The sequence below is a fragment of the Abramis brama genome (assembly GCF_963993115.1).
Source record: "Abramis brama genome assembly, chromosome: 20".
Lineage (NCBI taxonomy): Eukaryota > Metazoa > Chordata > Actinopteri > Cypriniformes > Leuciscidae > Abramis > Abramis brama.
The window spans coordinates 20,857,737-20,871,135 of NC_139982.1; the positions used below are offsets into that span (position 1 = coordinate 20,857,737).

At 38.3% G+C, this 13,399-nt stretch overlaps 2 protein-coding genes across 6 annotated transcripts in view; both read right to left on the reverse strand.

The window, feature by feature from the left end:
- gramd4b (GRAM domain containing 4b) overlaps positions 1-5,616 on the reverse strand; it is a 28,145-nt gene extending 22,529 nt beyond the window's left edge. For 2 of the 5 annotated variants that reach the window (XM_084094135.1, XM_084094134.1), the window contains exon 1: positions 4,832-5,049. Coding sequence is in view for 3 of the 5 variants with exons in the window: in XM_084094132.1 (XP_083950258.1) it covers positions 5,108-5,136 (29 nt within the window). In the remaining 2 variants the exon portion in view is untranslated. Of the gene's footprint in view, positions 1-4,831; positions 5,050-5,107 lie in introns of those variants that run through there. The other 3 variants (XM_084094132.1, XM_084094131.1, XM_084094133.1) reach the window with 3 other exon arrangements.
- A 785-nt stretch (positions 5,617-6,401) lies between these two features.
- Positions 6,402-13,399, reverse strand: part of celsr1b (cadherin EGF LAG seven-pass G-type receptor 1b) — a 48,944-nt gene continuing 41,946 nt past the window's right edge. Inside the window, exons 22-35 of the mRNA XM_084094250.1 lie at positions 13,138-13,305; positions 12,896-13,022; positions 12,604-12,804; positions 12,332-12,506; positions 11,394-11,506; positions 11,211-11,287; positions 10,997-11,123; positions 10,247-10,372; positions 9,992-10,128; positions 9,112-9,203; positions 8,729-8,872; positions 8,334-8,546; positions 7,766-8,036; positions 6,402-7,682 (exon numbers count right to left, since the gene is read on the reverse strand). Coding sequence (XP_083950376.1) covers positions 7,658-7,682; positions 7,766-8,036; positions 8,334-8,546; positions 8,729-8,872; positions 9,112-9,203; positions 9,992-10,128; positions 10,247-10,372; positions 10,997-11,123; positions 11,211-11,287; positions 11,394-11,506; positions 12,332-12,506; positions 12,604-12,804; positions 12,896-13,022; positions 13,138-13,305 — 1,996 coding nt within the window. The 3' untranslated portion in view covers positions 6,402-7,657. The remainder of the gene's footprint in view (positions 7,683-7,765; positions 8,037-8,333; positions 8,547-8,728; positions 8,873-9,111; positions 9,204-9,991; positions 10,129-10,246; positions 10,373-10,996; positions 11,124-11,210; positions 11,288-11,393; positions 11,507-12,331; positions 12,507-12,603; positions 12,805-12,895; positions 13,023-13,137; positions 13,306-13,399) is intronic.

Genomic DNA, 13,399 nt, shown 5'->3' on the forward strand with positions numbered 1-13,399 from the left:
GCACATTATTCAAAATGTTTCCTTTTGTGTTCCACTGAAGAGTGTAGTCATACAGGTTTAGAACGACATGAGGGTGAGTAATTAATGACATAATATTAATTTTTGATCTTTAATCTTAATATGTGCCAATAACTACCTAATGGAAACAGGACATTCGGCTGTTAAACTCATGGAAAGAAGCAGTTCATTAACTACTGTGCTCTTCCTCAGGCAACGTCTTAAACGTCTTTGTGCATCTACAAACATTCCCTGAGAATGCTGAGGTTAAAACACTAACACAGCTTTGCAACATGTGACTGGATTATTTATACAAAAAAAACTCTCCAGGAACCAAAGGCCCAGAGTGGGGCACAAAATAACACTATTGGTGTTCCAAACTCTGCATTCCCTGCAGTTAGTTGACCTTACAGCAAACAAAGCAGGCCTGGGAACAAAGCGATCGTATGCGTGCCTAGACACTCAAAACCTCCAACCCAGTTCTAATTTCACTTCCAGAGCTCAGACAACATGCTGTACATGATAATGATAGTACTGAGGTTTAACACCAGTCGTCTTGTTCTTAAGCAGACTGACTTTGGCTTCCTGTGAATTAGAAAGGGACTTTTTTTTTTTTTTTTACATTAAGCAGACGTTTCAAGCAGCTCTCATGAGGGAAACGGAAACATATCTGCGGATGGTATTTATCACCCATTTGTCAGATTTACAATGTTTAAACTCATTAGAACGCAGCATTTTATGAGAGATTATGACAGGGTGTGACAACTAATCATAGCCTCTTTCTATAAAAGTTTTGCTTGTGAAAGAGTACATCAGGCCTAAAGTAAACCTTCTTTTTCTCTCTTATGTTTCATAGTATAAGAAAATAATTTCTTTAAAATGAACACTTTTCCTAAAAATGACACCTGGTGCAACATATCTTGAAAAGTCAAATCACCCAAATTTCTGAAAATTCCCCAGCTCAAATGTTTTATATTGTTAAAAACAAATCAGTTTTATGATAAATATAACAGAGATTAAAGGCAAAATATTAAATGTCAAGTATGAGTATTTTTTTGTTGTTGTTGTTGTTATTCACTACTCTGTCACTACAAAATGACAATTTTCACCTGAGAAAAGTGACCCACGTTTGGTTTTTGACAATTGAAAATGGGTAATAATCAACAATTTGGACATGGAGCTGCATTGAGATCCCTATATCTATGGGTTTAAAACATAAGGCCTTAAAAATTAAGATACCAAAAGAAAAGTTTGCCAAGAACCAGAATCTAAAATCATATTAAGATTAATCGTTAAAACGATTTATCGTTAAAAGGTTGCGATCTTGATTCAAACACCCACACGATCTTATTCCTTAATGACAGTGATTCGCCTGTGTCTATTAAACCTTTGACAAGTTCGATCACAGTGAACATTCAGATCTGCGTTGGCGCTGCCGCTGACCCAGACAGAGCAGCTGTCATGTATAGGTATGAAAAAGCATCACAAACAGTCTTTTCAACTACCCTGGTAATCCAGAGTTCTCACGAGAGCACAAGTTGAATTTGCTCAGCGAGTTACTCTGGTGTCGAGTAATGATGCTCATTAAATATGCCCCTCGATCTGAGCTGCACCAATCACATCGGGTTATCTGATATAGGCGAGCCAGAGGCGAGCTAAACAGATGACGACAGCGCTGTGACGTCGAAGTCATTAGTAAACATTGCAAGATGGCTATGGATGAATACCAGTTGTTTGAAATGGCTTTGGCCGCTACAATGAACGAGTTAGACTTGGCTTTTTATCTAAAACAGGAACAGAAGACGCCGCTCGAATCGTTCCTTTGCAAGAAGGACGTTTTTGCTGTTTTGCCGACCGGATACGGTAAGAGTATAATCTACCAGTTAGCTCCGCTGGTAGCTAAGCATATGAGGTTTATTGTTGTGATTGGTCGTAGTGTTATCCAATTGCGTGCAGTGAGATTTTCAAATGCATGCTTGGTGCCGCCCCTCGAGCTGGCCGATTTTCATTAGTCGACGCCAGACCATTAATCTTTTAGATTTAAAAGATTAGATTGTAGTGGTCTGGATTTCCAGGGTACTTTAACCACACAGTATCATCATTTCTGTTACAATAATTCAAATTGACACAGAAGTACTGGGATAAAAGCTTATAGTTCGGATATAAACACTGATGTATGTGGTAGCAATCAAAATACAGTAAATCACCTTTTGAAAGTAATGACGCTTCAAATAAAGACTGAATCAATTACATTGTTACACCAGTAGGTGGCGAAAAGTGACCGTTAAAGAGATTCGTTCAAAAATGCTGATTCATCCAGTAATGAAACAAGTGAAGTCTGTGGTTGTGTCCGAAATCACCCCCTTTACCCTTAAATAGGGCACTTTTTGAGGAGACAGCCATTTGTAGTGGTGTCCGAAACCATAGTAGACGTTATTGAATGCACTCATTCAAACCCACAATGCACTACAAAAACGAGTGCACAACAGATGTACGCTCAACAGCTAGAGAATACTCAATGCACCGCAAGGGTCATGCCAAATGAATTCCCATGTGGCAGAAGATGGCGTCTGCAGCTGAATCTGCCATCCATTTCCCAAACCGCTGGTCCAATGTGGGTGCAGCGTAACATCATAGTTATTAGTGCTGTCAAATCGATTAATCGCAATTATTCACATCTAACAGAAAAGTTTGTTTATATAATGTGTGTGTATATACAGTATATTTACATATATGTCTCTGTGTGTGTATACTGCGCACATACACGCACACACATATATATAATATAAATAGCCTATAATACTATATATACACACATACATCACGTAAACAAAAACTTATGTTAGATGCGATTAATCAATGACAGGTATAAATTCCTTTTTAATTGACTATTAAATTGTTTAATTAAGCTATAAAGCTTTACATTTAGCTCGACGAGCTAGTTTCAGTGAAAGTTCAAGATAAATCTTTACATTACTACTGGAGCTGCCAGTTTGCTAAGTGACAAAAATAATTATTAAACAGCAAACACAAACTATGCAAAAGTGGCAGGCCTTACGGCGCACTCCAAATTCACTCACTTTCATTCACTCCTTTAAGTAAACTATGTTAGTGAAGTAACGTAGGGAATGGTGAATGAGGGTACAGGGGGCGTTTTCAAACAAATATTAAAACATACTTACAGGTTGCGATTCATAAACCGATTGTCCCGACAAAGTGGTAACTGCTCCATCTTTCATGAAAAGCTTTTGTGTGTATAGCTGGCATTGTACTCATAGGTTCTGGAAGCTGTTCTCCGTAAAATGTGCAGCACACAGATAAACGTTGGGGTTAAAATAGTCAGGAACAGTGTTAAAAATAAATGTTTTTAATTCGTCCGCCTTAGGAAGGCCAAACAAAGGGGTTTTGGAACCGGGGTGGAAAAAAAACAGTGTCTCTTCAACATGGCAACAAAACGCTACTAATGCAGGGGTTCTTCATCTTCTCTAGTGCAGCTCGTAGTGATGGGGACGAGACCGCCTATGCCGAGTCTGAGTCAAGACCGAGTCTTTGAAAGGTCAAGACCGAGTCGAGACCAAGTCCGTTGGTTTTCAAATACAGTCGATTCCGAGTCCAAGTCGAGACCGAGTCTTTAGGAGTCGAGACCAAGACCATAAAAACATGTCAGTTTTCATATTCATGATTTAATATCACCCCAGTTAATAATCAACAGTTAGGCCTACAGGCTAAGCTAGATTGGGAATTGTTTAGAGGAGCAGTCTTAACACCTTAATATGGACTAATTTTCTAGTGGTATGTATTCTAGTGGACTAGTGTTGGGGACGAGACCGCCTATGGCGAGTCCGAGTCAAGACTGAGTCTTTGAAGGGTCGAGTCCTAGTCAAGACCAAGTCTTTGAAGGAACAAGTCCGAGACGAGTCCGAGAAAGCAGAAATCGGTCTCAAGACCGGACTGAAGTACTACATCACTAGCAGCTCGACTAGGCCTCGCACCCTTTTTTGCTATTACGTGGGCAGGATTATTTAAATGAGTGACATTGTGACTTCACAAGATCAGGAAAAAGCGCGTTGTAGTCCCGAACAATTCGAGTTGTAGTCCCAACAAACGCCCACCCAAACGTTCTTGCCAGAACATTAGCCAACATTTTGTGAACGTTTCCTGATAGCTGGGAATGTACAATACATGACAAAATGGGTTATAAAAGAAAACAACGTTCCATGACTGTTGTATTCCATTCAAGACGCCATTATATTGTAATTCTATATTAACACCCATTAGAATTACATCATAGGTAAACACCATGACTACCAAAACTATTTTCTCAGTACTGACGCCACTGGGCGACTCCCCTTTCACTCTCCCGACTCTGAAGATGAGTTCAGCGGTCAGGCTGCTCCTCTGTGCTCCCTTTACAGCCTCATTTACTGGCATTGTGGCAATCTCCATTCCCCCATACTGTCTCCAAACACCACCCGCCCCTATTGTCAGAACCTCCGCAGCCTATTACTGTATCTGTCAGCAATGTTTAGCGCCTTTTTACATGCTTCCTCGTTCATTGAAATCCCCTGTTAAATAATAAAAAGCATCTTGTTAACACAATGCTTGCTTTAGCCTATCCCAAGCATTCTGCATCTTCATCACCTCCCCGTGTAGTTCAAGTTGGATCTCATCAATAAAACATCGAGGGTTGACACAGTTACACCATCAATAGATTGCCGACTAATGCCTTGACCTAAAAAAGCCTTTCGTCACTATGGAACATCGTATAGATCGATGCCGTGTATAGAATGGCGGCTTTCGTGTGCGTGCACAAAATTTAAAATCGTTTTCTTACCTCGTCTTGGCTGTAAGGAATGGTTGTCACATTAAGCCATATAATATATGAATTAATAGCGTGAAATAGACATGTCCAGAAAGCGTGCTGCGCTGCACAAAACTACAAACAATGTGGCACATTCGCTCGCGAGTCGCGCGCGCTGTAATGAGTTTGAGGTTTCGAATTCGCACGCAACAATGTAACAAAAGCTTCATCAGTCCGACACATTGTAGCACGCGCCCCGCCCGCAGTGGGATTAAAAACCAGAAAGGGGTTAGAAAGTTTCGTACCCACCTTGCACGGAATCCGTAATTAAGTTTCATTAACAGGAAGGCATGAATATTCGAGCTTCGCCCCGCTCCGTCGCCACCTGCTACCAGCTCGATGAGAAATCCTGCGTAAAATGCCCAAGCAGACACATTGATCTACCAGTGCGACTCCATTATCTGTCAGATGTTATTTGCAGCGTTATTGCGGATTAGAATCGCATGCGAACTGCAAATCATCATTTGGGGTATCTTTCAATCTGTTGTTGATATCCAGCAAGACTCACTTCACACCAGGAAATTTCGTCAATGACAGCGACAGAAGCTCTTAAAGGGGCCGATAATTGACAGTCGCCTCTTATCAGGCAATAATTCTTTTTCGTGAATTAGGTTAGCGTTCTTAAATTAGTATCTGTATTTAAAATATTTGAAATAAGGCAACAACAGAGGGACTTCTGTGTCTCAGCAAGTGAGGTGGACATTAATCCCATAACTCTGTCAATCCATGCTTAAAGTTTATGCGTCATATACGCATACGAGGGTGAAAACAAACGCGATGGTGTATAGGTTTTCTGTATTTTTATTAAGTGGACTTGTTTTGACTTGAATATAAGTCTAGACAGATATGTAACAGGTCTGGTTTGACTCGTTTTGGGGGTGTTTGTACTACAGTTCAAGTTAGTCTTTATCGCTGGATGATTGTGTGTCCACTAGGTGGCGCTCAACGACAATTCATTGTGTTTACATTTGAACAGTAGAACCTTGACGCAAAAAACAGTAATCACACATTACATTTTCTTTACATATTGCATATTTTATATATAACTTATTTTAGTCTTCATCACACAATAGGCTACTATCAAAACTATCAAACGGTAGCCTACAATGAGAATCATCATTGTTTTTTTTGTTTTGTTTTTTGAGGTGTTACATTGGAAAACAGTAAAATTTAAATATTACAATATTTTTTAGATCAAGAACTTTCCAAATATATTTCTAAATGTAATTTATTCCTGTGATGCAAAGCTGATTTTCAGCATCATTACTCCAGTCTTCAATGTCACATGATCCTTCAGAAATGATTCTAATATGCTGATTTGCTGCTCAAGAAACATTTATTTCTAAAAAATTACTATCAGTGTTGAAAACAGTTGTGCTGCTTAATATTTTTGTGAAAACCACGATACATTTTTTAGGATTCTTTGATAAATAGAACATTCAAATGAACAATTTATTTTAAATATAAATCTTTTGTAACATCATAAATGCCTTTATTGTCACTTTTGATCAATTTAATGCATCTTTGCTGAATAAAAGTAATAATTTCTTTTTAAAAAATACTGACCCCCAAATTTTTAACTGTAGTGGAGATTGAAGGAAATGTCATAATAGCAGAAATAAAATAAAAGAGTTTTACTTCAATTTTTTAAATTCATTTATTTACAATATTAAAATGTATTATCAGTGCGAATAGTACAAATATAAATACCTTATTTTACATGCTGGAATCTAATGTCTACGAGCTTTGACAAGTAATGGAGGTATTTCATGGATACACATTTAATGTGATGATAATGTTTGTTCAGTTAAGGACAACCGATCAATAAATGCTTCTAAACTATTACAGATTACATAGTTACTGACCTGACATCACTTTCACATAGATTGAAATTTAACATGAGTTAAAAAAAATAAAAATAATAGTCCCTGAATTTCTCCATCTATATATTATTTACATAAAGAGGTTTGGCAGAGATTATAGATGACAGGCACTTTAGGAATCCTTTGATTCTCTGTTGGTAATTTAGATGCAGAGCAAACATAATAAAATACTGTTTTTCTATGTACAGCACTGGCAGAGACATTAAGACATGCTGAACATAAGCTGTAAAATACTGTCAGAGGTAATCAGTGTAAAAACACAACTGCCCATTGAACCCAATACAGAGATCCAATGACAGACAATGTGTATGATGGACATTTTCATACTAATAATTCATAAGAAACTGGGGGGGAAAGAAAATCTCAACAAATTTACAAATTAAGCTACAACTGCTAGTTCTTAAAAATGCACAATATATATAAAAAAACAATATAAACATTCAAAACAGTGCTGTAAAAATACCACAGTAAACAAGTCAAACATAAATATCCAGTATTGGCATCGCAATGAAACCCTAATTTACAATTTTACAAACAACCCTATTACACATCTAAAATACAAAATGTAACTATAAAATTACTTACACACCATAAGTCATCTGTTTATGACTGATGAATTCTGGAATAAACTGTACAAATGCTTATTAATATCAAAGTCTTTATTTTAGTAGCTCCAGATCAACTTTATCCATTTCGACGAAAACCTTCTGTCCCCATCCAGCAGAACTTGGGCAACGTAGTGCTTTGGAATGCTGGGATACAAAACGCCCAGACTCCATTTGTATTAATCGAACCTTTAGAAAATACTAAAAACAACTTCAGAGCAGGTCCATGTTGTGCTTTAATACTAGTAGGGAGAAAGTCACTGATTCTTCAAAACCCTTCCAGTTCATTCATCGTCCTTCACGGTGAAGACTCAGATTGAAGTTTCATTGCTGCCACTAACAAGAGAAACACAGAGTGGTGTTACATTCAGAACGTGACCAAATAAATTCGAATGATCAGCATTTGACATCCAACTCACTCGGAATGGGAGTCTTGGTCCGCCAGGGAGATGTGGCTGGTGCCGAGGTCCACAGCGATCCCGTTCAGCGCAGGCTGGCGAGGTAATGGAGGTGGCTTGATGACGATGCTGTTGGCCTCGGTTCCTGAGCGAACGCCCTCGTTTGACCCCACCGATGGAGTCTTACGGGGGATCTGGGGTGGGTTGTAGTCGCTGAGCTTCTCCCTCAAGCGGTTCTTCATGTTCTTGTCCGTCAGTGGGGGTGGATATGTGATCTTGTTCTTTAAAATGCCTAATAAAAGTGAAGCAATAATATAATATAATATAATATAATATAATATAATATAATATAATATAATATAATATAATATAATATAATATAATATAATATAATTATTATATTATACATTGCCTGTTATCTATTAAATATTATTTTAATATTATCAAATATATAAAATACAATCTTCTGTAAGCATGAAGAAAATTGATTGTTTTTTACATTTAAAGTACTAAAATGGTTTAATTCTCTTGTTTTAAATGAAAAATATAAATAAATATAAAATATATGTATACATGTGTTGTCGCTCACCTCTTCTGGGTAGCTGGTTGCTGTTTGGCTGACTGGGTGGACTCTCACTTTGAGACACATCTCCATTTTGGTTTAGTTTATTCCCTTGATGAAGTTCCACATTCACTTTAGTTTCCACCCGCAGTTTCTCAGTACCCCTCGTATCCTCACTTTCACTGGCTGTGGGCGGCTCCACGGGCCAGTACTGCTTCCCATGACCAGACACAGCATCAACTGCAGAACAACATGGGTACAGTTATCTAACATCCATTCATTTAAAATGAATTTTAGATATTTTATGTCAGGAATGAATATCTTCTGGTTACTGACAACTATATATCTAAATCTTTTTAGTGTTTGCTTGAATAAACCATGTAAAAGAGCAGGTCAGAGGTCAGAGAAGAGGTCGCAGGCACCTTTAGGAATGCTGTGGATGGGCGTTCTCTCGTTATTCCACTTGGTCTTGGAGTGCCTGGCCTCATCCTCACTGTCCGAGGAGTGGGAGGAAGCGTAGGAGCTGCTGTGTTCATCCAGTGAGAGCTCACTGTCCGAATCTGAGTCTGTATAGAAACAACAGAAGAATTAGCCTCTGATCACAGAAGTGCACTAGTTTACCCATAATTCATTGTTTGTTTGTTTTCTGCTAATGCTCTCCTAGAGACTACTAACTAACAGATAAGCTTTTAGCATATGGCTGCTTAATAAAGTTCTTGAATTTTCCTATGGAACAAAAGTTATGACACCAGTGGACCCTTCAGTGGTCTGTGTATGTTGTGTTTTTAAGTGTATCTTCCCTCACCTTCTGCCTTTTTACTCTTATGGAAAAAGAGTGACAAGTCTCCATCATGTCCCACTTTTCCACCATTAGACGATATGCTGTGTTTCTTCTCCCTGTGTGAAAACAACATTAAAACTATGAATTAATTATTAAGAGTTTGTTGCGGAGTCACACTTACGTTATTTAAAGACAGTAAGTTGATAGTGAAATTTTCATAAATGCAGCAGCTGCCAATATAGCAATATGACAACTATGACAACCAGAATTGTTTCATTCACTAGCTAATAAAATGTTCTCTGAAAATGTCATATGTTTACCAGTACATTTTGTAGTAAGTAGAATGTGCGTTTGAGAGATGAATCAATACACATTAGATCCAATATGTGATCCATGTAACACATGACCCTGTGCTGTGAATTAGGACACCATTTACAATACTGAAGGGCTCTGTCAGTGGTTATGGTAAACAAAAATCTGAGTCATAAATATGGCTAAAGTGGCCCCATTGATAGTCATAATGTACTTAGTTTCATCTAAAAATTTTCAGTGGAGTGACCTAAAAACCGAATGCTCCTTTGAGACGTTTACGCACAATATAACAGGTAATAATTGGTGCAAATATGTTAGTGAAACAGCTGCCAGCACAGCTGCAGGCAAATACGTCATTGATTTCATATGAGTTCATAATTCCCGATATATTTAGGGCATGTTGCAGAAAACCGATTCGTATATCAGAGAAACACTATGGTCTGCAGAAGTTCAAAGGATACATTATTCGTGTTTTAAGAGGTTAAGGAGGAGGTGTGGAGATCTTTCACATAAGCATTTTTAAAATGAAACAACAAATGAAACCATATTGTGAAGTGTTAACCCATATCATGATTCACTTGTGGTGTATTACCTGAGTGTGGACGCGAGGTAGCTGCTGCTGTGACTCTTGCCTGATCTAACAGAGTTCTCTAGAGATACAGAGGACTCTCCGATGGTGGTCCGGTACAGACCTCCATCCTCCATGTAGACGTCACCATTCAGAGAACGCTGGAACGACAGAAGAACAGATTCACTGTAAACGTTTCATCGCTAAATAAATTGTGCCTGTATGTGAATTGTTACTTTTTTAATTAACTTTTTTTTTTTTTGTATGTGTCAAACTGACTGTGAGTAAAGTAGCCCGTGTTGTACTGGGATCTTCAGCTGGCATTTTTTTCCCTGTAAAGACACTTTTCAGGTTCCTCCTCACGTCTTTATTGAGAATACAGTGGAAAAAGAAGATGCAAATGCCCTGGAAAGAAAAATCCATAACTGAATAATTACATAGACACACATTTGTTGTAAAACACAAGCATACCTGTTGGTTTAAGAGAGCAATCCAATTCCATATGGTTTGTATAAAACATATTTTATTAGGTAATTCCCATTAATTATTTTCCATTGTATTGTATTTAAATTGTAATATTTTTATTATTTATTACATTATGTTTTATTATTTTTTAAAATATTTGTATATATATTTTTTTTACATCTTTTTTTATTTCCATATTGTTTGTTTTATTAGCAACAATGTTAATATTCAGAATCATAATTATTATTAAAATAATTTAATTATACATTGACAGTACTGTCATTAATGCAAAGTTTAACTTGACTTTATTTAATATTTAACTGGACTTGATTGTATTCTATTTTACATTTCTATATTTTTATTATAATTTTTATCTCATCTTTTTATTTTATTTTACCTTACATTTTCCATATATATATATATATATATATATATATATATATATATTGCTGAAAATTATGTCAATACAGCTTTGTTTACTTTACGTTGGCTCTAAATCCAATCTACACAAACTGTAGACAAGTTCTGACAAACAGTGTACATAATTCACATGACCATATGTACCTGTAGGCAGCTGAGGAAGGCAAAAAGGTAGTGGAAGGAAAGCACATCACTGTTGACTGCCATTAGACCCAGCAGCCAGGTGGCGCTGATGAGCAACAGGAGGAGGAAAGCCACTCGAAGAGCAGAGCTGCACAAGAGCAAAGAAAAATGTTGAAAAAGATTGTCTTTTATACCTGCTTTTATACCAGTTTGACCAAACTCTCACTGAACTTACATTGCTCCTGACTTTTCTGTGCGCTGGCGCCGTCCAAATGAGGCTTTAGCTGCCAGCACAATAAGGACTATATTTATCTGTTAAAAAATTTTTTTTTTCATTATTTAGTCAAAACCAAACACTTCAGTTGGGAAAAGAAAATGAATGGAAAATTTACACTGTGCTAAATGAGATTAAACTGACCAGCACTAATATGGAGATTGGTCCAGTGATACTCCAGATAAGAGTGTCGTTGACGGAGAGCCAGCAGAAGTCAGGGTTTCCATAACCCTGAGGATCCAAACCCACAGCCAGACCTGACAAGAGACAAATAATCAGCAACAGTGTACAATCAAGATGCAAATTACAGGGGGTTTAGGGGGTCTGACCCCTCTATTTTAAGGTGCAGTAAGTGATTTCTGAGAAACACTGTTGATATTTGAAATCAGCCCAAACAAACACACCCCTCTCTTCATTGCTCCGCCCCCAAAATGCACAAACAAACAATGCAAGAGTGGACGCCTCTTTATAATAGCTGAAGCAAAGCAAAATAATGCTTTGCAAAAAATAAAGCGAAGATTAAGAATGAACGACAAGGAAGAACAAAAAATTAACAGTGCACAAGAGTCTATACAAGCAAGAGTTTGTTTGTTAGTCGAAAGCAGCACACCAACCCCAGACAAACAATGACACTCAAAAATGTCCTGTCGGAGCAAAAACAATGCAACCTTGTGTCCGTTTTTAGGCCTTCTCACTTAGGTCACTCCAGTGCTGGAAAGATTTTGAATATTAACGCGGGTCCTAAAGCTCTCGCCTGATCATAAAAACCCTTCTTTTTTCAGTGATATTCCTCTGGCCTTATCTTGTTTGCAATGTCTCTCGGCCATCTCTCTTTCTACAGTCTTTCTTCAAATCTCCCTGTTGCTCACTCTCTCTCCTGCCCCATCATGAGTGGACATGCCCCCTGCTGCTGATTGGCTACAAGTGTGTTGTGGCGCTCGGTTTGATCCACTTTTAACAGTGTTTCTCAGAAATTTCTTACTGCACCTTTAACACACAAACGTCCAAAAGAACTTCAAAACAAAATGTTGGGGGGGGGGTTCCTATACTAAACATTTTTTATGAGCAACTGAGTCTCATACCAGTGATAACAGCAGGAATCCCCCAACCGATGGCGTAGTAGAAGCGCATGTGGCCCTGGTTAATGTTACGCATCTCAGTCAGCATGCGATAGATGTGCAGCCCCTCCACAAACATCCAGGCAAATGCGCACATGTACGAATAATGTAGCAGAATGGCCACAACAGTACATACAAACTACAAATCAGACAAAAAAACAGGTTAAGTATCTCACAGAAACGTCAAAATGAAAATAAAATTATGCTATTGCTATTGCGATCTAAAAACTGCACACCGGACTGTCGGTCTGATTGATGCCAGTGAGGAAGATGAGCTCAGAGAGGAAGATGGCGGCCACAAGGTTCTTGTGGATGCTGTGTAGGTTGGAGCGCAGCTTGCGAAGAATGGCCAGCAGGAGGAAGGTGATGAGGAGGGCCACCAGAGAGGCGGACACTGTGGTGTAGGTCACCACTTTTAGAGGAAGAACATCACCATGCTAAGGACGAGATACCAGCGTTGAAAAACTAGTTAGCTAGCTGTATACTAGCAAAATTCTGTATAAACCAAAATAGCTGGTTGTGTCCTACCTCTCGTTTGGAGATGTCCATGAGGACAGCAAAACTGGTCATGTGGTTGCACTGGCAGCTGATGTGAGTCGAGTTCCTGAAGACCAGCTCACAGCCTTTAGAAGACCAGGCACCTCCACCGGAAACCCTATCGAATAAGAGCAGAAAAGACACACAAAAAAATACAAAATTATGATGTATTCTGCAATCACAGCATAAGCAGAGCTTTCCCAACATATTTTATTAATTCATTAAGTACTCACAGGATGGAGTGGTTCCAATAGACGCACACAGGTTTGGTCCTCTCGTGGGACTCCAGGAGCCTGAAGTTCAGGGTGATGGGTCTTTGGAGGGGTGTGGGGAGGGCTTCTCCGTCCCTGTGGACCACCACACTCACTACAGGTGTGTTGATGACAGGACGAGTGGGCAGTCTGGGGATGTGTAGAGCACCAGATATATTTACAACAACAAATTTATATCAAATGATTTTTTTTCTTGATATTGTCATCAAGGATACACAATCTA